Source organism: Lissotriton vulgaris, chromosome 10 (assembly GCF_964263255.1).
Source record: "Lissotriton vulgaris chromosome 10, aLisVul1.2, whole genome shotgun sequence".
Classification (NCBI taxonomy): Eukaryota; Metazoa; Chordata; class Amphibia; order Caudata; family Salamandridae; genus Lissotriton; species Lissotriton vulgaris.
Window position 1 is genome coordinate 46,440,822 of NC_141698.1, and position 21,561 is coordinate 46,462,382.

A 21,561-nucleotide genomic window follows, 5' to 3' on the forward strand; every position below is an offset into this window, starting at 1 on the left:
GAGACATCCCCTATTTCAAAGTCCGGCAGCTGTTCTCCTGGCTATTACCTCACGCTGCCGGCTCTCAAAAGCAGGATGCCGCCGAAAGTACTTTCCAAAGCGGCAGCTGCTGCTCTCAAATCCCACGGCTCAACCCGCGGTCAGCAGGAGGCGGACCTGAAGGGCTCTGCGGCTGGGGTTCAGAAGACACGCCTTGCAGGCACTGACAAACCTTCACCTGCGATCCCCGCGGCAACCACGGCAACTGCTGCCACTCCTCCGATCACTGCCAAGGGTCAGACGCTGCCTGAAATGTTTGATAGGCTTGGAGCTTAGGGAAAAACCTCTGCTGCAAATGCCGGTTTTCCTGATACAGTGCAAGGACAAGACTCAAAGACTTCTAAAGACCTCGTTGGAAAGGAGGGGGTGGGTCTTTCTTCAAGAGTACCTGTTATCGCCCTGTCTAATTCTGGGAGCCCCCCCCTCATATTGACCCTCTTGAGTTCCCCGCACTAACTAATTATAGCAGTTTGCCAAAAGAGGCAGTCGTGACTCCAGGTTCAGCTCCAGACCCCTCTGTTGCTCTATCCTCTCTTGCCTAGTGCATGCTGGGTAATGAAGTCCAGTCTTCTAATAGCCTTACATCTGCTTCACTCGAGCTGCCTACAGAACGATCCCATGACACTAGGGGGTCAGCGCTTAGCGAGTCTACTGATACCTTCTATTCTGTTTCTGATCACTCTGCTGACTGGCGACTCAGTGAGGCCTCAAAAGATCTGAACATTGACACAGTCCGCAAAGCCCCTGGCACTAAGGTACTATCCCAATCTACTCAGCAAAATCTGCAGAAGGATTTATCTGTGGAACAGTCTCAATTAAATATGCGGTGTGCATGTGGGGGAACTAGCGAGGTCGTGTCAGGTATCCCTGAAGAGGTGTCATTGGTAAGAATTTATCAAACTATAATGATGCAAAGAGAAGCAACAAGGCAAGAAAATATGTGTACACAGGGGGCCTGCCGCAAAATGCAGAATTCTCTTCGACGTGTTATTAAAACTTGCACTGAGACCACCCCTAGGATCGTCAAAGCTGAAGAACGGATTTCAGCTCTTGAAGATGCTGCAGCCACTCAGAAAGATCTAGTTTCAGAGGTCAAAGAACAACGCAAGGTCATCTTATGGAAGCTCTCAAATCTTGAAAACCGGGCGCGAAGGAATAATCTTTGGGTCTAGGGGATAGAGGAAAATAAAGAGGGTGACGATGTCCGGCAGTTTATAGTGGAGCTCTTTTCCGATGCTTTCCCAGAGGTCACCCAGTGGGATTGGAATCTCGAAATACAGAGAGCGCATCGTTTCCCACTTAACAAAAAAAAGCAATCCTCTGCCGCAGCCAATAATCCCTACCCCGTGCTATCCTGGTATGTTTTAACAATTTCCTTGCCTGTAAACGCATATTTGACCTTGCTAGACCTAATAAGAAGCGATCTGCTAATGACTGCCAATTCTTTGTTCGTCCGGACTTCTGATCAGAGACGGTCACTCGCCGCTGGTATCTCCGGCAACAGATTTCTCTATTCCAGGCGAAGGGAGCCCAGGCATTTTTGCTCTTTCCGGCAAAACTAAAAGTCATTTTTAAGGGTCAGACAAAGTTTTTTCTGTCGGAGATACCTACTAAGGAATTTTTGGATTCAATATAGCCCGAGCTAGGCAATGTATTTTCCTGTTCGTTAAATGCAGGGCAGTAGGCATTTCTTTTCATGTTTTCTTCTCTTTCTTTTTGTGATGACCTGAGGGGTATATATAAAACTCTGAATTTTTTTTCTAGCTGATGTTTTAGGGTCATCTGTTATCTTCTTGGAAAGGGGGACAACTGTGGTTTCAGTGGAGTGTGAGGATACGCTTACTCAACCATCACAAGGACCATGGTCCTGATGCTCAGTATGGGGGGTGAGGGGTGTGGGGGTTTACTGGGTGGGTGGGCGGGCTTAGTTGGGGTGGGTGGGCTAATTCGGGTGGGTTGTTGGGTGGTGCGGTGGTGGTGGGCGGAGGTGGTGGGCGGAGGTGACCAGATTTAAGGTTACTGACAATTGCTTGTGTTTTTCAAACGTATTTAATGTGATGCCAACTTTCTCATTTCTTTTCAAAAACCAGCTGGATTGCAATCATATGTGCTATAAAATGTTTAATAGTTCTCCAGGGCTATTTGTTTTTTATCAAACTTTATGGCTTCTCCTAAATTGACATGTGCAACCTCGATAATCTGCGGATTAAATGACCCTAAAAAACGTAGGATTTTCCATAAGATGCTGCAGGTGATGCAGGTGGATTTAATCTGCCTGCAGGAAACCCATATCCCTTGGGGTAGCCGGGCTTATCTCAGATTCTTGGGTTATGACTTAGTGGCTTGCACCCGACAAACCTCTACAATTAGGGGTGTTGCTGTCATCTTAAAAACCGGGGTTGGTCGTGTTAAAAAGGTAAAGCAAGACAATTTTGATAGATGGTTAATCGCAGAGTTATTGGTTAATGGTCGTTTGTTCTCTGTCTGCTCAATATATGCTTCTAATCTTGACGACCCGCAGGTTCTGAGGAATTTAAATTTAGAGTTAGCTGTTTTTTTGTGGGGACTTTAATATCAATATCCCTAGTCACTTATATATAACAAAATTAGCGCATATGTCGGACGAAAGCCCCAAGTTTATAAGGCGCTCCGGATTCTTCTTATTGAACATGGTCTGACAGATCTTTGGCATTATCACCATCCAAATCAAGAGGGCTACACTTTCTATTCAATACCCCATAATAAAATGGTCACAAAACAAAGACCCAGAACTAGTGATCAATTCCAGGAGGTAAAATATTCAGACCACTTGAGGAAGATTATGACGTCTATAGCGGTGCCGGCTCCTCCACAGTGGTGGCTCCTCCGTATTGGCGGAGGAGCGTCGCTCCACTCACTGGCTCAGAGCCAATAAATGAAAAATAAAATATCATTTTATTTGTCATTTTCCGCCTCTGAGCCAGCTTGCGAAGGGATGGGTGGGGCATTGGGAGGAGAAGTGGGACATGCACTCCACTCCCTAAGTGTGCATATGTGTTTTGGCCGACCAAAACACACATGCACACTTAGGGGCAGATTTATGAGGAAGTGCAGCAGCACAGCAATGCATGCCCTTTGGCTGCACCATGCTGCAGCACTTCCGAAGGACAGGAATGCAAAATATTTACAATATTATGGCGTATTCGTATGACCCCCCCTGCGCTGGGGCCCAAACTGCAGCCATTCGCCAGTGCAAGCACCCTTGCACCATGGTGCAAGGATGCCTGCGTCATGGGGTGATTGTTTTTGTGCAGGAAGGGGGAAGTTCCTGCATAAAAACAATCACTACAGGCATTTTCCTCTTTCAGTGCGACGCAGGGTAGCTTTTCCTGTCCTTGTAAATATGGAGAAGTAACATGCGCCACCTGTACATCACAAAACGTGACATACGCAGGGGGCTTGTAAAGCTGCCCCTTAAGTTTTCTGCAGCCCAACTGGATTGAGTAGCCTTGCTGGAGAAACGCCTCAGACTCCCTGGTCTGAGCAGGGTATCTTTCCTGCCTGCTCAAACCAATCCTGGGCTGCTAAGCAGCACAGTGATTGGATGGGAGTCCGTGACGTGGCCCTAGTGCTTCCTGGGACCAGGAAGGACGTGTCTGAGCACGACGTGGGAGGCAGCTCCAGGTACGTTTTTATTTTAGAATTCTTTTTATTATAACCCCCTGCACACTCCCTCCTCCCACCCCACCACCTCTTTATTGTGGTGGTGGCGACTAGTCTAGGGCTGCAGATGATCACATATGATTCCAATTGAACCGATATGTTTGCAGGGGCTCCCAATAATCCGGGAAACATATACGAGTTTATTGCGTGTGTAAACTCAACATGGCATCTCGCAGGTCGGTGTCCCAAGAACACAACTGTTCCGAGGAACCCTCTTCGTGGGTTAGCCTGCTATTCACGCGGCGATCTGAATAGCAGGCTAACACATGAGGAGGGTTCCTCGGTTCAATTGGAATCATATGTGATCAGCATATCGGTCGAAACATGTTGGCAAAGGCGGTATTAGGAGGGCTGTTTTGAGAATTTTAACTTATCTCTTGGAAACATCTTCCATCCTTTCTTTCTTTTTAATCCTGGTTGTGGAACCTATTAATAAATTTGTTGTCTGGTATCCCCAAACCAGTTTTAAACACTATTCCCTTTAACTGCACGTGTTGCGCACCCACTCAAGTCACTTGGTGACATTCACTGATCACTATTTGTGTTTTTTGTGTTTTTGTTACATATATGTTGTTTGGTCGCGTATTGTTGTTCTGTGGTCTTTTTTGTTTAAACCCACCCCCTATGCTACGTCCAGAGTGTGGCTACACCTGGACGTTTTGTAAGCAGACCCGATGATGAAGCATGTCACACACTTCGGTGTGTGAGTGAGGGCAGTTTTTTCAAAACAATACATTTTTTGTTTTGTGGGACGTGTTTGGGTTGTTTGTGTTCACTTCTCTCCACCCCTCTACACGTGTATATGTCATGCATGTACCACATTGCGTGGTGCCGACGTGATACAACCCTATCATAAATAATCCATTTAGTTACTTGTGGTTTAACCAAGACTGCTGTTCCATAATTTTTCATTTATTTGTCCTACTACTGTCTCTAACATATTGTTATTCATAGATTTTAATTTATTTGTTCTACTGTTGCCTCTAACATATTTTTCTTAATGCATTTATAGAAATGACTAATTAAAATATGTTCATTTGCAGGGAGCTATGATTTAAAAGATGGTTGTTTGACTTCTAAGCACACCAAAGCAATGTAATGTTGAGGGATGAATCAGTGTATAGATATTCATTCTGATTTGCAAGGCAGTACTTGTTTTGTCTAAGTGGAACACAAAATAAAATTGTAGATGCTATGTGAAAAATGTGTTGTGGAGAATAATCTTCATTCCTGAACCATAGACTCTCTCCCTCAAACAATCTTCAGGCAAGCAATTGCACTTGATGTGCCACAAGCCATATTAAATTACTATACTTTGGCTTTCAAAATGCTCACAAGTAAACCTAGGAAATTATTTTGATGGTTTTCCTCTGTGCTTCGAAGATAAGACAAACAACATAAACTAAAACATTCACTGCCAGGCTTATGCTTAGATTTATTTTAAAGTAGACTTGCATTCATGGTTAAATCTTATTACCAGACCACTCACCTTGAACAGTTTAAAATGATTATTTAATTGTGTCCTTCCTCAAAACAGATCAGCCATGGAGCAGCTCTCCCTGCTTTGAGTGATAAAACTCAATTCCCATCTTTCCTCCGGACAGTTACCAGCATTGACATCCAGCCTCTGGCTCTAGTTCAGCTTATGATTCTATTTAGATGGACATGGATAGGGATTCTGATCTCCAACAATGATCTTTGTCTCCAAGGCAGTCAGATGCTGAAGCAAGAGGCAGAGAAAAGGCAGATCTGTGTTGAGTTTTTTGAGACTCTGCCAACAGATTCCAGCCGTGCATCCCTGGACCGTGTAATAGGGATACTGCATCGATCCACAGCTTTTGTGGTTGTCTGCTATGCCTTTGAAGTTCACATTGTCCCGGTGCTGAAAGAAATATCACTGCTGGGCTATATGGACAAAATGTGGATTAGCATTACAAGCTTGACACCTTCCTCAATGTTTACCACAAGGGAATTATGGGAAATTTTGAATGGCACATTGGGAATTGCGGTTTCCAACAAGGATATCCCTGGGTTTAAAGAATTCATATATGGAATCCATCCATCTAAGATGCCTGGAGACATCTTCCTAACAAGGTTTTGGGAACAGGTCTTCAACTGCACCTGGGCTGGAGAGCTGAACAGAACAGATGCAGAAAATGTATCACATGGACAGAAACTCTGCTCAGGAACTGAAAGCCTACAAAGTCTTGATGCATCAGTTTATAATGCTAGATTTACTCTTACTGCATACAACGCCATCTATGCTTTGGCTCATGCCCTGGATGATCTGATTTCATGCAAACCTCTGGCAGGTCCCTTTGCCAACAGTTCATGTGCAGATCTTCAAAACTTACAACCTTGGCAGGTGAGGGCATTTTGAACTGTATGAATGGAATTTTGCTTTAGAGCACTGTTAAATTTGCCTATTGAAAGTATATTTATACTGGTTATTTATTTATTTAGTTAGCACTGTTTAGTTTGGCACCAGTGACTTAAAAAGTCCATAGTATCTTAACTTAAAAAGAAGATCATTTGGATCCATAAAATATGAAATATCTGCACCATATTTGCTTTTACTCATGTTTTACACAAGCTCCCAAATGGATGTTGTCAGAAACCTTTTGAGAAGACCATAGGGCATGGAGGTGTTACTGGACTCAGATGTGGTGGTTGAGGCCTTTTACTCCTGATGTCCACCTGAGACCCGGCCTACTGTGGATCCTGAGCAACTGGGACCCCTTCTGCACTTGACTCTTTGTGGTAGATATGGAAGAGCAGTCAAACGCTCCCTCAGGGGGAAGTGTGGATACAGGTTAGTGAACATGACTCATAACTCAAAGAGCACACAGTGGTATATAAAAATCAATGTACAGTAAAATACTTATTTTTTATTAAAAAAGGAGAATCTTTTTCAAACTCTAGACATTTAAAGGCAGGTTGTGACATTTATAGATAGCAATATATATTTCCCCATTGAGGTTGGGGCCCTAGTGTTTTTCTGTTAAACCTGTCCCACCTGTTAATCAGAAAGTGGTTGGGGTTATTCCCCATTCTCTGGCAGCTGCATCCAGCGAATGCTTACTAGTAGGCCTTTACTCTAGAGTCCAACCTGACATTTAGAATACAGTTAAACTGTCTTGGTGCAACTGTGCTCTTAGCAGTGAGTCCCCTGTGGCCTGGTGGGCCCTTTACCAGTTGTACCCGCTTCAGCAGAGAAGAAACATGCAGAATCTCAGTGGGTGCCCTGTCCGCAGGAAATTAGGTTTTCCTGGGCTCTTCCACAGTAAGTTCTGTGCTCCCCAACAGAAGGATTCTGATGCTCCTGATCTGGGTCCCAATGATGGGGTGAGGTGTCCACAGCATCCTCACTCAGTCCACTGGGTCAGGTCAATTGCAGTCCTGGATGCTCCTTATGACGTACAGGTCATCAAGGCTTCACAGTTCTCAGGCTTGGTCCTGATCTTCTCAGCACAAATATGTCCAGAATCCTCTCCTGACATACATGGTTGCTGCACCACTGCATCCCTAGGACTTGCCTTCACTGCATAGCAGTCTCTACCCCAGGAGCCCTTCATGGCACATGGGGTACACCCCAGAGGTGGTGCATCAGCCTTGCTCTCACGTCAAGGTACACTTTCCATGGCTATCTTCACTGTGGCCCTCTCCTGTCATATGTGCATGTAAATCTGAAAACATGCAATAACCCAGTTTGGTGCAGCAGCCATGTCCTCACACCTTGCACTGGGAGTCCACTAGACAGTGTGTCCCACTAGACATGGCTCCCTCAAATTCTCTCCTCTTCTTCATAGGGCACACTGGTCTTGGTAAGCAAGCAGGCGCTGGTGGTCCAGGCTCCAGAGCAGGTGGTCTTGGAGACCCTGGATTATGTCCCCTTCCCTAGCAGGGGCACTAGTGGGCCTTGGCCCCTCAGTCCCGGTCATAGTCAGAAGTCTTGTAGAGCTTCCTCTCCTCACCCAGCCCAATGGCTGCTTGGTAGATGACCATTTTTTAGGTCCCAACCTCCCCCTCTTATAGTTCATTTTTAGGCACTGAATGTGATTTAGGGTCTGGGTTGTTTATGTTTTATGTTGAGGTTCTGCTTCTGTTTAAGTATATACATCTCCTCCCCCTCTTTCTCTTGAAAGGCCATCTGTCACAGGAGGAGAGACTCTGAAGTGACTAAAGGTTACTCCTAGCTGTCTAAGATAAATGCATCAAAAGGTTAATCCCGAACTACCAGCCCTACTCTTTATGATTTTCTTGTCAGCCCCATCTCCTGCCTGAGATGTGACCAGATCTCTTCTGTGTAATTTCTCACTGAATGCAAGAACACGCAAGAGAAGGGAGTCTCTTTACCCCTTCTTCAGTTTGTCCCACCATGCTCACAGAAATGTAACAATCCTCAAATCAGTCTGGGGGAAATCCTCTCCCTCTTGTCTTCACCAGGCTGCCCTGGGCTTCCAAAATAGAGCTAAGGGTCCTTCATGTAATGTACCTGTAGGACATTGGGTTACTAGTTGAAGTTGTGAAACCTTACTCAAGCAGAAACCACAATTTCTGTCAGGGTAAAACAGAATCAACCCCCAAATTAACCTGTGCTACATCCTCTGGTAGCTTGTCAGGCTTAACTTAGAGGCATTGTGCAAAGTATTTGTGCAGCACTTCAAACAGTAATAAAGTGAAAATAGCACACAAGAAAACCCCCACACAATTTAAATGAAAAGAGTAAAATGTAAGTTATCTGAGACCAAAACAACAAAACTCCCATCAGTTGAACCAGACACGCCTAAGGTAGGTCTTAAAGGCTCATAATATTTATAAATTAGGACAGACACGTGTTCATAGGTGTACATGTTCTGGCAGTGCAAAAGCTCCTAAAGTTGTTTTTCACTATTGTAAGGTTCATCTTTCCCCTGACTAATACTGGGTTACCTTATTACATTTAAAATGTGTTAACTTTGAATGGGTAAGAGATGGAGATATACCATTTGCACTCAAATGAATTGTAATTTAAAATCTTCTTTAATGGTTAAGTCGGATTTAAGGTCACAATTCTGAAAATACCACTTTTTTTAAAGTTGAAATGTTCTTGTCCCAACCGTTTGTGCCTTCAGCCAGTGTTCTGGACCACATGACTGTGAATGGCTTTGTAGCTGGGGTTTGTGTATTGATTCCATCCAGTATCCCAGAAGGGGCTACAGTGTGGACAGGATGGGCCATCCTGGCATCATGACTTGGGAGGAGCTGTATTTCGCCCCATGTACACTTCATAGGGCTTTGCCTCATGCACTCATAAGGGAACCTGGTACCAGGCCTTGCTTGTCTTTTGTCACCCTGAGACAGTTTGGAGCCTTGACAAGGAAAGAGGAAGACCTGTCCAGAACTAGATATGGGAGAAGAACAGGGAGTCCCCGTACACAACGATTTGCACCAGGTATAACTATTGGACCTCCAGATCCTCTCATCAGAGCACTCCTGTACCTGAGGATGGTACAGAAGAAGCTCTGCCCTCCTGCCAGAGGACTGCCTTGATGCTTAATAGACTGCCTTGCTGTCTGTGAAGGAAGACTGGACCTGCTTGCCTTCATCCCACGCTTATCAGAGTATTCCTCCTGAGTAAGCTACAGAAACAAAGAAAGTTTCTGAGGCCTCCTTGCAACTGCCCAGGTGCCTCCCCAGGTTCTGGACCCTTGCCTGGCATCGAAGGGCAACTTTCTTGAAATAAAAGGTGAAATTCTGAGGTTTCGGCTACTCATATTTGCAAATGGGCCCATTCGCACAAAGACCCTGCTGCCAACAATGACTGCCAATAAGAAGCTTCTGTGAAGCGTGCTCTTTGCATTGAAAACACCAGTACGTGGCGATCATGCTAAAGCAATGGCAACCTAAGATGACCATCAACTCAAACCTACAGCAACGACCATCCACGATGCCCAGCCGGCTTTTTGTGCTACAGCGGCAACTTTCCTCTATGCCCTATCTGTTCTTCATGATATACTAATGACCATCTCTGGTGCTAGGACTGCTCCTCGTAGCATCCTCCACTGCAAACGGAACACTTTGCACCTGACTTAAAGGTTACTAATTTAACCGACTCACGTTCCATTGCAGTCGCCTGATTTTGTGACTTGTCCCAAGTCTAGCACAAGTAGAGGACCACAAGCGGCCCTTTGTACTTTTAGTCACTGTTTTCACTAAAATCTTTACATTTGATCATCTCTGGTTCTACTCATTGGATTTTTTTAAAAATATTTTTATTTTCATCTTAACAAAACAGCTAGGACAGCTTCTTAAAGTTATTTCCATTATGATACAGCATGCATATGTAAGTCAGCGGAGACATACTGGTCATTGTCAGTCCAAGGCTTTACGGGGAAGAAACATAAGCGGATACACAACATATCATATCATAACAACATATTTAGCGAAATGTCTATACTCGATCAGTCTATGTCCTCATCCTCCCCAGTGGTACGTGGTGGCTCGGAAATACAACCTCTGAACCTGTTCCCGGCCCCCCATATTCCCTCCCATTTACTCGGACAGCCTCGATGGATGAAGTCAGCCCTCTCCGCTACCATCGCCTCATCCATATCTTTACACCATTTGTTGAGGGTCGGGGAGACCGCTGATCCCCACAACAGAGCAATGTTGCGCTTTGCTATCGCCATACCCAATATTACCCAGTCTAACTGGCAATGGTTCAAGTCGTTAGGCTCCCACACGTTAAGCAAGCAACGGCGAGGCTCCGACAACAGAGAGATACCAATCGTCTGAGAAGTGGTACCCATTACTGCTGCCCAGTACGTTGTCATGTGTCTACAGTCCCAGATGGTATGGAAGAATGCTCCCTCCTCCCCACAATTACGAAGACAGTACTTGTGCGTGGCCCTACCTATTTTGTACAAAGTCGTCCTGGTGTAATAAGTGCGGTGCAGTATCTTTAATTGGACCAGTTTTAATCTGGAGGGGATAGCGTTTTCACGGGGTGAGGCATGGGCCTCCTGCCATTCGGAGTCGCCAAAGGGACCCACCTCTTCAGTCCAGTTAAGTTTCAACTTTGATATTGCATCCGGAAGGTTATTAATGAGTTTCCTATAAGTGAAGTTATCCGTCATGTGGTCCGTCAGACGTCTGTCCTCGAGCGGGGACGACTCCTCTAAGACAGTACCCCGTGGTATAACCGAGTGTAATGCGTGTGCAATCTGCAGGTACCTGAACCTCTCCGTCTGAGACATGTCATATTGCGTTTGCAGGTGGCTAAAGTCGACTACGTCACCCTTTCGCCACAAGTCTCCTATCACCGATATACCAATGGAGTTCCAAGCCTGGAACCCCTTGCTGTTCCGAAGGAAGCCCAATTGCCAGGAGTCCCATAGTGGTGTCATTTGTGTGATAATGTCCCTGCACCTAAGACGCCTATTGGCCTTGTACCACAACTGTACTGAGTGGTGAGTCGGACCCATCAGGTCCAACGGAGGGCGGCGGGAGTAAAGATTATGGAGTAGACCCCTACCTTCAAGGGAGTGCCTATCAGCAAAGTACGCCGGATCAGTCTGTGGGGCATGTAACCAGAAATTAATCTGTTCAAGATGAGACGCCCAGTAGTAGAGTTCAATATTCGGGAGCGCAATCCCCCCATCGTACCAACTTCTAGTCAATTTGTCTTGGGCGATTCGAGGCGGTCGCGCCCCCCAAAGCAGGTGAGACACTGTTGCAGCGATCGCCTTAAAATAAGTCGGTGGGACCAGAAATGGGGAATTTTCAAGCACATACAAAAAGCGCAGCAATGCCATCATTTTGTACAGCGCCGCCTTTCCCAGGAGCGTGAGGGGAAGAATCTGCCACACTTTAACTTTGAGTTTAAATCTTTCCAGTAGTGGTCGAAGGTTCAAATCGTAAAATTCGTCGGGATCTGAGGTAACAAGAATACCTAGATATTTGAATGGTGCCGTCGCGACCTGTAGGGGACAGCTCCGAGGAAGCATGGGAGGTGTGCCAGACAGAACATGAAGGACGGACTTGGTCCAGTTGATCTTATAACCGGACACCCTACCAAATTTCTCACAGACATTTAATAACTCAAGGATAGATTTCTTGGGGGAGGTGAGGTATAAAAGTATATCATCCACGTATAAGCTTATACGATCCTCCCACCTATCAGTCCAGTGGAGTCCTTTGATGGAAGGTTCCCACCTGACCCATATCGCGAGAGGCTCAAAAAGCAATGCAAAGAGCAGCGGTGACAGGGGGCATCCCAGCCTCGTGCCTCGGCCCAGAGGGAAGTCTCATGAGATGTGACCATTGGTAACCACATGCCCCAATGTTTTAGTATATAATAAACAAATCCAGGCACAGAACTTGGGGCCAAAGCCCATATGCTGGAGCACCGCGAACAGGTATGGCCATTCGACAGTGTCGAATGCCATGGTTGCGTCCCGCCATGGTTGCGTGACTGCCGGTTCTTCTATAAGTGCCGAACGTGCCATGACTGCATGTAGCCGTCGAAGATTAAGAGCTGTGCTCCGATGCGGCATAAAACCAGATTGGTCCGGGCTAATCAGGGATGCAAGGCGGGGAGTCAGCCTTAAGGCGAGTAATTTAGTTAGTATTTTGGGATCAGCATTAATGAGGGGGATATCGGACGGTAGGAAGCGCAGTCCGCAACCGGCTTGCCCGGCTTATTAACTGCAACTATCGTTGCTAGCCGCTGATCCCTTGGTAGCTCCCCGCGCTCAAGGCTAACTGCTAACATGCGGAGAAAGAAAGGGGCAGTCGTTTGCATCGTCCTCTTATGGAGTTCAACTGGGAGCCCATTCGGACCCAGCGCCTTGCCAGATGCCAATGCATAGGTAGCAGCCTGCACCTCCTCAGTCGTAATATCCGCCTCCAAGAGAAGCGCTGCTTTCGAGGAGAGCCTTGGTATTGTGAGATCCTTGATATATTCATAGGCCTCCGAGACTGTGTAGGACGCCTGGGGGGCATAGATTCTTCCCTAATGGTCCGATAATATATTAACTATACCAGCGGGATCGGAAACCATGGAGCCATCGGGGGACATCAATTGAGCTATGACTCTGGATGCCCTGTCCTTCTAGTCTAGCTAGGCCAGCATCTTCCCTGCCTTCTCTCCCAGCTCGTATACCCTATGTCGGGTGGATTGGATCATGGCGTGAACCATCTCCCTCTGTAGGGCTAAGAGCTTAAGTCGAACCGTACGTGCGGCTCCCGGAGACGGGTGGGTCTCCTGGTATGCAACAGCCAAAGATAGTTCCGTCTCGAGGCCATCCAAAGTCGCCCGCTGCTCCCTCCTATGCCCTGTGATCGAGGCCATCGCCTGCCCCCGCAGGACCATCTTGTAAGCCTCCCAGAGCGTACTAGGGGAATCCACCGATCCCTGATTTTCTAGGAAGTACTGCTTAATAGTGTGCGTGAGGGCTGCCATGACTGGGCCACCTAGAGGAACCCGACGTGCAGCGGGAACATTCGTCTTCTACCCATCCGGCGAAGAGAGCATGTTAAAAGAATTGGGGAGTGGTCTGAGATACCTCTCGGGCATACTGTGACTTCTTCCAGGCCTCTTAGAGCGTCTGCGGACAGCCGGAAATAGTCAATGCACGTGTGACAGGTGTGTACTTTGGAGTAGAAAGTGAAGTTTGTCTCTAGAGGATGCTTGAACCTCCAGCCATCTGTAAGACCTAGGGCCTCCACTAGACCAAGAAGACGTCGCCCACCCCGCGGCTCCGTCCTAACAGGGGATCTATCTAGGGTTCCATCAATGATGACTCATTGGATTTTTGAGGTACATGTATTTTCAATTTATTAAAATGCGCTATATTTTTCTAAATTGGTTTGTGCTTTTTTTTTATGTTTTGTGTTTTCACAAAGTAGAGTCCATTAACGGTTTACAGAATAGACAAGAGTCCTTTCTTCTACTAGCTACATATACATTTTCCTAGGTTTCTTGCCTTATGGCTGCCTTTGAGGACTAGTTGCTTGTTTGTATTGTCCCCTGCATAGACTAACCAGCCCCTTACCCCTAGGTTTCTGTTTCAAAATGAAGATGAGATTTTTTGGGTTGAGAAATCAATCACTGTTGAATAATTTTTGGGGCATGGGCAGTCTCGCTTTTCTATTATCCAGCAACAATTCATTGTCTGAATGACAAAGCCTCCAGCATACAATTGGGGTTTAAAGCATTCTCCAAGGAAGTTCGAATTTCCCCCCGGTTTGTCTTAATGAGATCCCTGAGAACAGCATCAGGTTTCACTGTTGCCCAGAAACGCAAGATACCCCTGTTTTTCTCAAAAACTAATTTTAGGATTCAAGATGTAGGGCCAGATGTATCAAGGCTTTTGTGACTTGCAAACGGCTGATTTGCGATTTTTGAGATGTATCAAAAAATCGCAATTTAAGGAATCGCAATTATTTGCGATTCCTTATTTTGCCATAGCATTTAAGGAATCGCAAATTTTGTGATTCCTTACATGATATGTATGACACATTTTTGGTTTGCGAATTTGTGTTAAGAAATCGCAATTTACCACCAACTTGTAGTTGGTGGTAATTTGCGATTTCTTTTAAAAATGCCCTAATTGGCATTTGTAAGGGTGGCATGTGACACACATACATGCCCATAGGGCATGCATGTGTGCCACATGCACACACATGTAGATTTCAGGGGTGCAGCAGGGTGTCTTTGAGACACCCCTGCACCCTTGAAATAATTCTCAAATTGCGATCAGCAAATTGCGTATTCGCAATTTGGGAATTATTGCACTATCATTCCTATGGGCCTCCTGGCCCATAGGAATGCATTGGAAATTATTCCTTATTTGCGAATTCACAAATTGTGAATTCGCAAATAAAGAACAATAAGAAATCGCTAAAAAATAGCGATTTTGTACATACATACCGTTTTGCGAATTCTAAATAGCGATTCGCAAAAAATCGCTATTTAGGATTCGCAAAACGGTATCTTGATACATCTGGCCCGTAGTTTCTTGTTTCTCATAGTGTGACTCGAAGGAGATGGCTAGAGGGAAATGGGCGCAAAGGCAGTTTTGAATGATTGAGAAGCATACTGCGCAGGGTATATAGTGCTTGGAGAGAGCAATAAAATAGCTGAGAATGACCTGTCTTCTGCCTGTGTATGTTACCTGATCCAGCATTGGCTGTGATGTAAGATCAATTATGAGGAAGAGGGAAAATGTATTGAGTATGGAGTTAAAAATTTCACCACAGGGGCTATGATCAAAATGACATTATTCCTCAGTGTCGTCACTCATCAATCTACAAGTAGCTGTATTGGACAAAATGCATAATATTTAGTTAAAATCGCCCCCATCCAATACGATAAACTCCATTTTGAGTCACAGGCGCGGTGCGTCCATTGGGGCGTGTGGGCGTAGCCCCCTCCCCACCGCCCGCAGCAGCTCCCTCAGCGTCTTTGACTTAAGTAAACTCTCAGTTTACTGAAGTTCAAAGACGCTGAGGGAGAACTGACAATCATGTCAGTCAGCAGCAAGATGTCAGACCCCCCACCCCTTCAGAGTCTGAAGGGGTGGGCGGTCCGACGTCATGTTAATTGGCATGATTGTCACCAGGGGCAGCAGGCAGCACCACAAGTGCGCAAGAGTGGGGACGGAGGGCGAATTTTTAGCCCCTGCCCACTCATGCGCACTTGTATTTTCACTGGCTTGCGCATGCCCATTAGGAGCCCCTCGGTCTCCTAATGGGCGTGAGGCGGGTGAATAGTAGCCATGCCCTAAGCCAATCCTGGCGCTGCTGGCAGCGCCAGGATTGGCTGAGAGAGGCTGCCAGTCAACTCCAGGAACGTTCGTAAAGGCACCAACTTTACTTAAGTTCAAAGACGCCGAGGGAGCTGCTGAGGGCGGGGGGAGCTACGCTCGCACGCCCCAATGGATGCACCGCGCCTGCCGCACCTCTCTGGCTTTCCCTGTCCCTCCCTCTCATCTCTCCTGTCCTACCTCGCCCGCCCATCTCGTGCTCTAGCTCCAATCCTTCCTCACCGGCAGTCCTCCCTTGCGCCATCTCTTCGGCCCCCCTAACTTCCCTGTAGTGTTTGATTGATCTATTGCCTTAAAGCAGTGACATTCAAAAGAGGCGGGCGGCTTCAAACACGGGAGAAATCACAACACTGTTCCCGTGGCAAGCTTCTCTGCCACTATCTCTCACCCAGGTGATACAGCCCTTCTTCTCCAAAGCAAGCCCACCACACACCAGACCCTGTGTTTTGTTGTGAAAAGATTGCCCTAGGCCCTGCAGCAGGGGCATCTGTGACAATGAATGCTCCCTCACAGAATTTACGGAAGCCAAATTCAGGGCAATATCCGGAATTGAGGTTAAAAGTGCTTCAGTTCATGCGCCGCACTTTTGAGTGGTCTTCTTCTGCTTACGAGGGGTTAAACCAGATCCAGTGCTACTAACTGGGGCTATCACCTGGCTCCATATCATCAGAGCTGCGTGTTTTTAGGGCTTGAGTTTTAATCTAACAGCCTAGTGCATTCTGGGAGCCGGCGTTTCGGTGCTGTAGAATGGCGGCATTGAATGAACGCACCTGATGGTAATCATCTGGAACTGAACAGGGACACTCAGGCACAAGTGACTTCCTGGCCACATGGAGAGAAGAGGTGACCCCGGTGCTTGTGCTCGCTGCTAATCGTGCCTCCGCAAGGCTCACATCTGTAGGGATGATGACCGTGCCTCTCTGTAGGGCTCTTGCATCTTTCTCCATTGTAGGTGTCTTTGAAATGTTGAAAAGTCTACATTTGGCCTTGAATGGCTCATCTATTGGAGACTTGGAGGGGGAGGCTGGAGGAGACCGGAGGCTTGGAAGAGGAGGAGTGAGACAGACTGAGGGAGAGCAGAGGCTTGAGGGTGGAGAGGGGAGAGACAGAGAGGGAGCGGATCCTTGCAGGTGAGAGAGAGAGAGGCTGATACTTGAAGTTCGAGAAGAGAGAGACTGGAGGGAGAGTGGAGGCTTGGAGGAGAGGGAGAGAGTGGCTGGGGCAGAGCAGAGTCTGAGGTGGTGAGCTGTGGAGTAGTGGAAACTCAGAAGTGCATTTGTGACCACCTTGCTCTCTCACGTTTGCTTGAAAGGGCACCATTTGCCTACTCTAAAAAAATTGTTTTCTCATGGTCGCTCCCTCGCCTCAGGGCACTCTTCCCTAGCTTTTCCGCCTCACCACTTTCAAATGTCACCAGCCACCACTCCACATAGATGCTTACTCAAATACTGTTCAAGAGAGGCGGCCATATCGACATTGCTGGGGGCAAAATTGTTATGGTAAAAAATGACTAATATAACCTTAGATTCGTCCACAATGTTAATAAAATGGCAAAGTGCTAAATCAAGATGAATTTTTGCTGCTTTGTATCCAGGGTGGTTGATACTAAAGTTAAGAGACCTCGTCTCCGGTGGCCACACAGTGAGTAGCTAGCTGGGGTGTGAGTAGCAAAACAACATCAATGTGTACTTCTTCACGTGCTCAAGTTTCTTGAAGACAAACAATATTGTAGCCCTTTACTAGCTCAACCCATTTACCATTCTTCACCTTGTTCAGGAGACCTGCCATGTTCCAGAATAAAGCGATACCAACGCTCCGTCCATCATCCCCTTTGGTATCACTTTGTTCACCCTAAGTTGGCAGGGTATGCCCAGACGAGAGTCCCTTACTCACTTTGCCACTGGATTCAAGATAGCCTGGCTGATGAGGGTTATGAACCCGAAACCGGTCCCAGGATGCTTGTTTCCGGTCCAGGGAAGACATGGCATGGCAGTTTGGGCTGGACTGTTCCCATGAGGCACAGGGTCAGACTGATTTGCATATGGCCATGTCTGAACTGGGGTGGTGGAGTGAGCTAAAGAATGATGATGGATTAAACCCAGATCAGTTGACTGGGGGTGAGTGTTTGATTTGCTCAAACGCTCTGTCCATCATCCCCTTTGGTAACACTTTGTTCGCCCTAAGTTGGCAGGGTATGCCCAGACATGGGCCCCTTGCTTACTTTGCCACTGGATTCAAGCTAGCAGTGGTGGCTGGTATTAAGGGGTGTAGGGGTGTTGCCCTACCTACCAGCATCGGGGAAAACTAAAGGGAGAGAATGAAGCACTTCTTTCAAAACTGCTCCATTGTGTTGAATAAACACCATGGCACACTTTTAAAAGTAGCCTCACTGCTTGGTGCTTCCCCCGTGAAACAAAAAAAAGATTTTACATAGTTTCAGTAAAACTATGTAAAATCTTTGTTTTGTGCTTGTCTCAATCTCGAAGAGTCTTCAGTGCGCATGTGCAAGGCTGGGCGGGGACTATTTCTCGCCCTCGAGGCAAGTGAGGAGGCTGGTGACATCAGCCTTGTAGGACTGGCTGCATAAAGCGGCAGTGAACGTATTTCAAATAGGGCGCTGAGGGATTGGCCCAGGCAGGGCCGTTTCTGCCATTAGGCAGGACTAGGCGGCCGCCTAGGGCGGCAAAATGTTGAGGGCGGCATTTTGTTGGGAGTCTGTCTGGACTCAGTGCAAAGTGAAGCGAAAGCGCACCTCTGGCCACCACCAGGCCTGCTGATGTAACGTTTGCATTTGCTGATGCTTGTTGTTGTTGTGTTGCGTCAGGTTAGTTAGCCCGGCCGAGCGGCGCACACCCCTAGATAAGAATTATTATTAATTATGGCGTGTGTGTGTAGAAGAGCGGGGTGCGTGCGGGTCCTCAGTGGGTCCCCAGGGCCGTCAATCTTGTAGCGCTGGGATAGCGCTACCAATGACGGCCCTGGGGAACAAATCTTGGCCAATCCACGAGCAGTGCTTCGGCCAGGGAGGGCAGGCCAGTGACGGTGACGCCAGCACGGCGCACAGTGCCACCTTCTCTCTCGGCGCGCGCGGGGGACGGGACGGACTGTGTGTGTCGGCCTTGCGCGCTGCTCCCGCCTCCCCCGGGCCCCGGCCTTTGCCCATAATAATAATTGTAATAATTAATTACCCTGGTCTGAAGCTGCCACCTGCCAGTGCCACACGGAGTCTCCGGACCGGTCCCGACAACGTCCCCCGCCGGCGCCGGCCCGCTCTCCCCAGCACAGCAGCACCACAAGGCTCGCTCGAGCCAAAACAGCATAGCCGTGGTCAGGCCTGAGGCCTGGCCGGTGGTCGTCAGGGTCGTCGTACGTACCTCACAGCAGCAGCAGGCAGCAGCAGGTGAGGTTGTGACTCGTGAGTGACTTGAGCAGTCAATCAGAGACAGTGCACGCACCGCCGGTGAGTGAGTCAGTCAGAAGGCCGCTGGGCCTGGCTGCGAAAATAAATATAAAAATATATAAATATTTCGGATCCTAATCGGATGCATTTGCATGAGTTTAATGAATCATCATGTTAATATGTGTAATAATGATAATGTTGTTCATCACTGACCAAACGCAGAAATGTCATTTGGGCCTGGCTTTGAAAAATCTTTTCTCTGGAGGGGCTCCAAGGTGGCAATAAGGAGATGTGTAGGTGAAGGGAAAGTGGATATTTTTATAGTCAGTGCTGGAGTTCTTTCTGGGCAACAGTGACTTTAAGTGTGCTCGATTCGCAGGATTTATCTCCAGTTGCAGTCAGATAGTGCAAAGACTTTCGGAGGCCGCAGGCAAAATTACATTTTATCGCTCCCTTTCTCGCAGCAATAATGTAATTTTGGATGCCTTCTGGTGGTGTCATAAAATAGCATCTGTCACGTTTTTTCCAGTCACTGCTTTCACACCTAGACTCAGTGGATCGTTAGATAATATGCTAGTGAGCTCTAGACCTCCAGCTGTAATGACTTTATTGCTGTCTATATCAGGACATGGCTTGAAAATAAGCAGCCATTGTAGTAGCTTTTAAAATCCCCAGACAACCTCGGAAAACACGTAGCACCACATTCTTAACTACTCTGAGGCTTTCCTCTTCACGTGGCAAACTGGACAGACCAAAGGCAGTCTCTTTCAGGCTGCACTGACTTGTGTTTGTTCTCTCTGTTCCTCTGTCTGTGTCAGGCCTAATGTTGTAAATGAGGCGGAGGCGGGCGGCCCCCGGGTGACGGGTGAGGTCAGGTGAATCATTCTTCATTCATCATTATCTGTTATCTCCGGGCCGAGCCCGTCCTCACGGTTGGCTGGAGAGTGGTGTGGCGCAAAAACACACACTGTCACTGAGCTGAGCAGGAGCTGGTGGTAGGGTAGCAGGACAGGCAGGCAGACAGCACTGTGAGGGGTGAGGTGACCGTGAAGCCCTGTGCCCCAGACTCTGAGTGAGGACGGTTTGGATGGTGGTGGCGCGGGCGGGGCTGGTCTGGAAGCACAAGCACGAAGAGAGTGTGCTGTACTCTGCGCTGGTACGGGTTTCTACGTCAGCACCGGGTTTAAATTATCAGAATATACAGGGTCCGGCCTGAGAATATACCATATAATATTGCATATTTCTTTCATGATCTAGATGTATGCAATGCATCATAAAATTGTGTGCACAGTGCAGAACTTAAGAGCAGAGGACCCCTTACTTTATTTATGCGTTTTTGTATAGGGCGTACTTTACCAGGCCTGACTTTACCCGAAGGTGTCAGAGTGCTTCACAATAGGAACAGAACTGATACATGAGAACATTACAAGTGAACAAATTACAAAAGCAAACGTTACATTACATGAGGCAAAAGTGACAATCGTGAGCCAACAAAATACAATAGGTATCAAACGGTGCATTACGGGAGGAAAAAGTGACATGTGTGCAGGTTGCAAAAGCGTACAAAGTTAACATAGAGGTATAATACTGCAATATATGGAGGACAGTGAGGCCCAGCCATTTTGCAGCACTGCAGCAGGCAAGCTTCATCTTTACTCATTAGTGATGGGGTTTTCTGGCTGTCCTTTAGTTTAGCGCGAAGAAACACAAACACTGGCTAAGTTGCCCTTCTCAATAAAAGAAATGGAACATAGCGTGTTGTAATACTCATCATATCTACCCCCTTATGTTAAAGTATTTGTTGGAGAGAGATCTCAATTTTGTGTAGTCCCAGATCTGAGTAGTAGTAGGTTAGTGTGTCTCATTCAAAGCACATCATGTAATGTGCAGATGACAGAATCTTTTTTTTAATGTAGCCCAGGTAAGTGGTAAGTGCTTTGTTTGGGGTCAAGGGCAACAAGTTTTCATGTGTGTTTTGTCCTTGGGACAAGGAGGACCAACCCCCTGCTGTACAAACAGTTGCAGTACCACATTATGGATCAGGGAAGGGCACTGCCTCTGCCTGCAGTTAAGGTAATATGTTGTCCATATATTCATACTGTTCAAACTTGTATTTATGGTTCCTTTATTGAAAGCCTTTATTTTTAGGGTGAGTGCTCTAAGTAAATGTTGTAAGCTCTGGCAGCACTTCTGACAGTGGTTACAGTATAAAAATGTGTACACATCATGTTTACAAAGTTAATACAAGTTCTTTTATATCTAATGCATTTATTCTTCTAGCCTGCATGACGGGGGAGAGAGTGATGGTAGAAAAAGGGAGGGGGGGGGCGGCATTTTTCAATTTTCGCCTAGGGCGGCACAACACCTAGAAACGGCCCTGGGCCCAGGGCGCGGTCAGTGGAGCGCCATTCAGGATAATGTGAAGGGGGTAGGGCTGGCGCACAGTGTAGGGGGTGGTAACAAGTGCAGCACTCCTTCTTTGGTATAGTGAATTAGGCTTCCTGATTGGGTAAGGCCAAAGACGACCTTAGGGGAGCGGCTACGCAACTTTGGCAGCCACTATTTCCGAGACACAGTTGCTGGAAAAAGAAAGGCGCCTGCAGCCGTGGT

General features: G+C 47.0%; 1 protein-coding gene across 1 annotated transcript in view; it reads left to right on the forward strand.

Annotated features, from left to right (window-relative positions):
* The window catches only part of LOC147684549 (extracellular calcium-sensing receptor-like), a 98,704-nt gene that overhangs the window by 23,865 nt on the left and 53,278 nt on the right, over positions 1–21,561 (forward strand). The window contains exon 4 of the mRNA XM_086939708.1: positions 5,279–6,106. Within this exon, the coding sequence (XP_086795834.1) occupies positions 5,279–6,106 (828 nt within the window). The remainder of the gene's footprint in view (positions 1–5,278; positions 6,107–21,561) is intronic.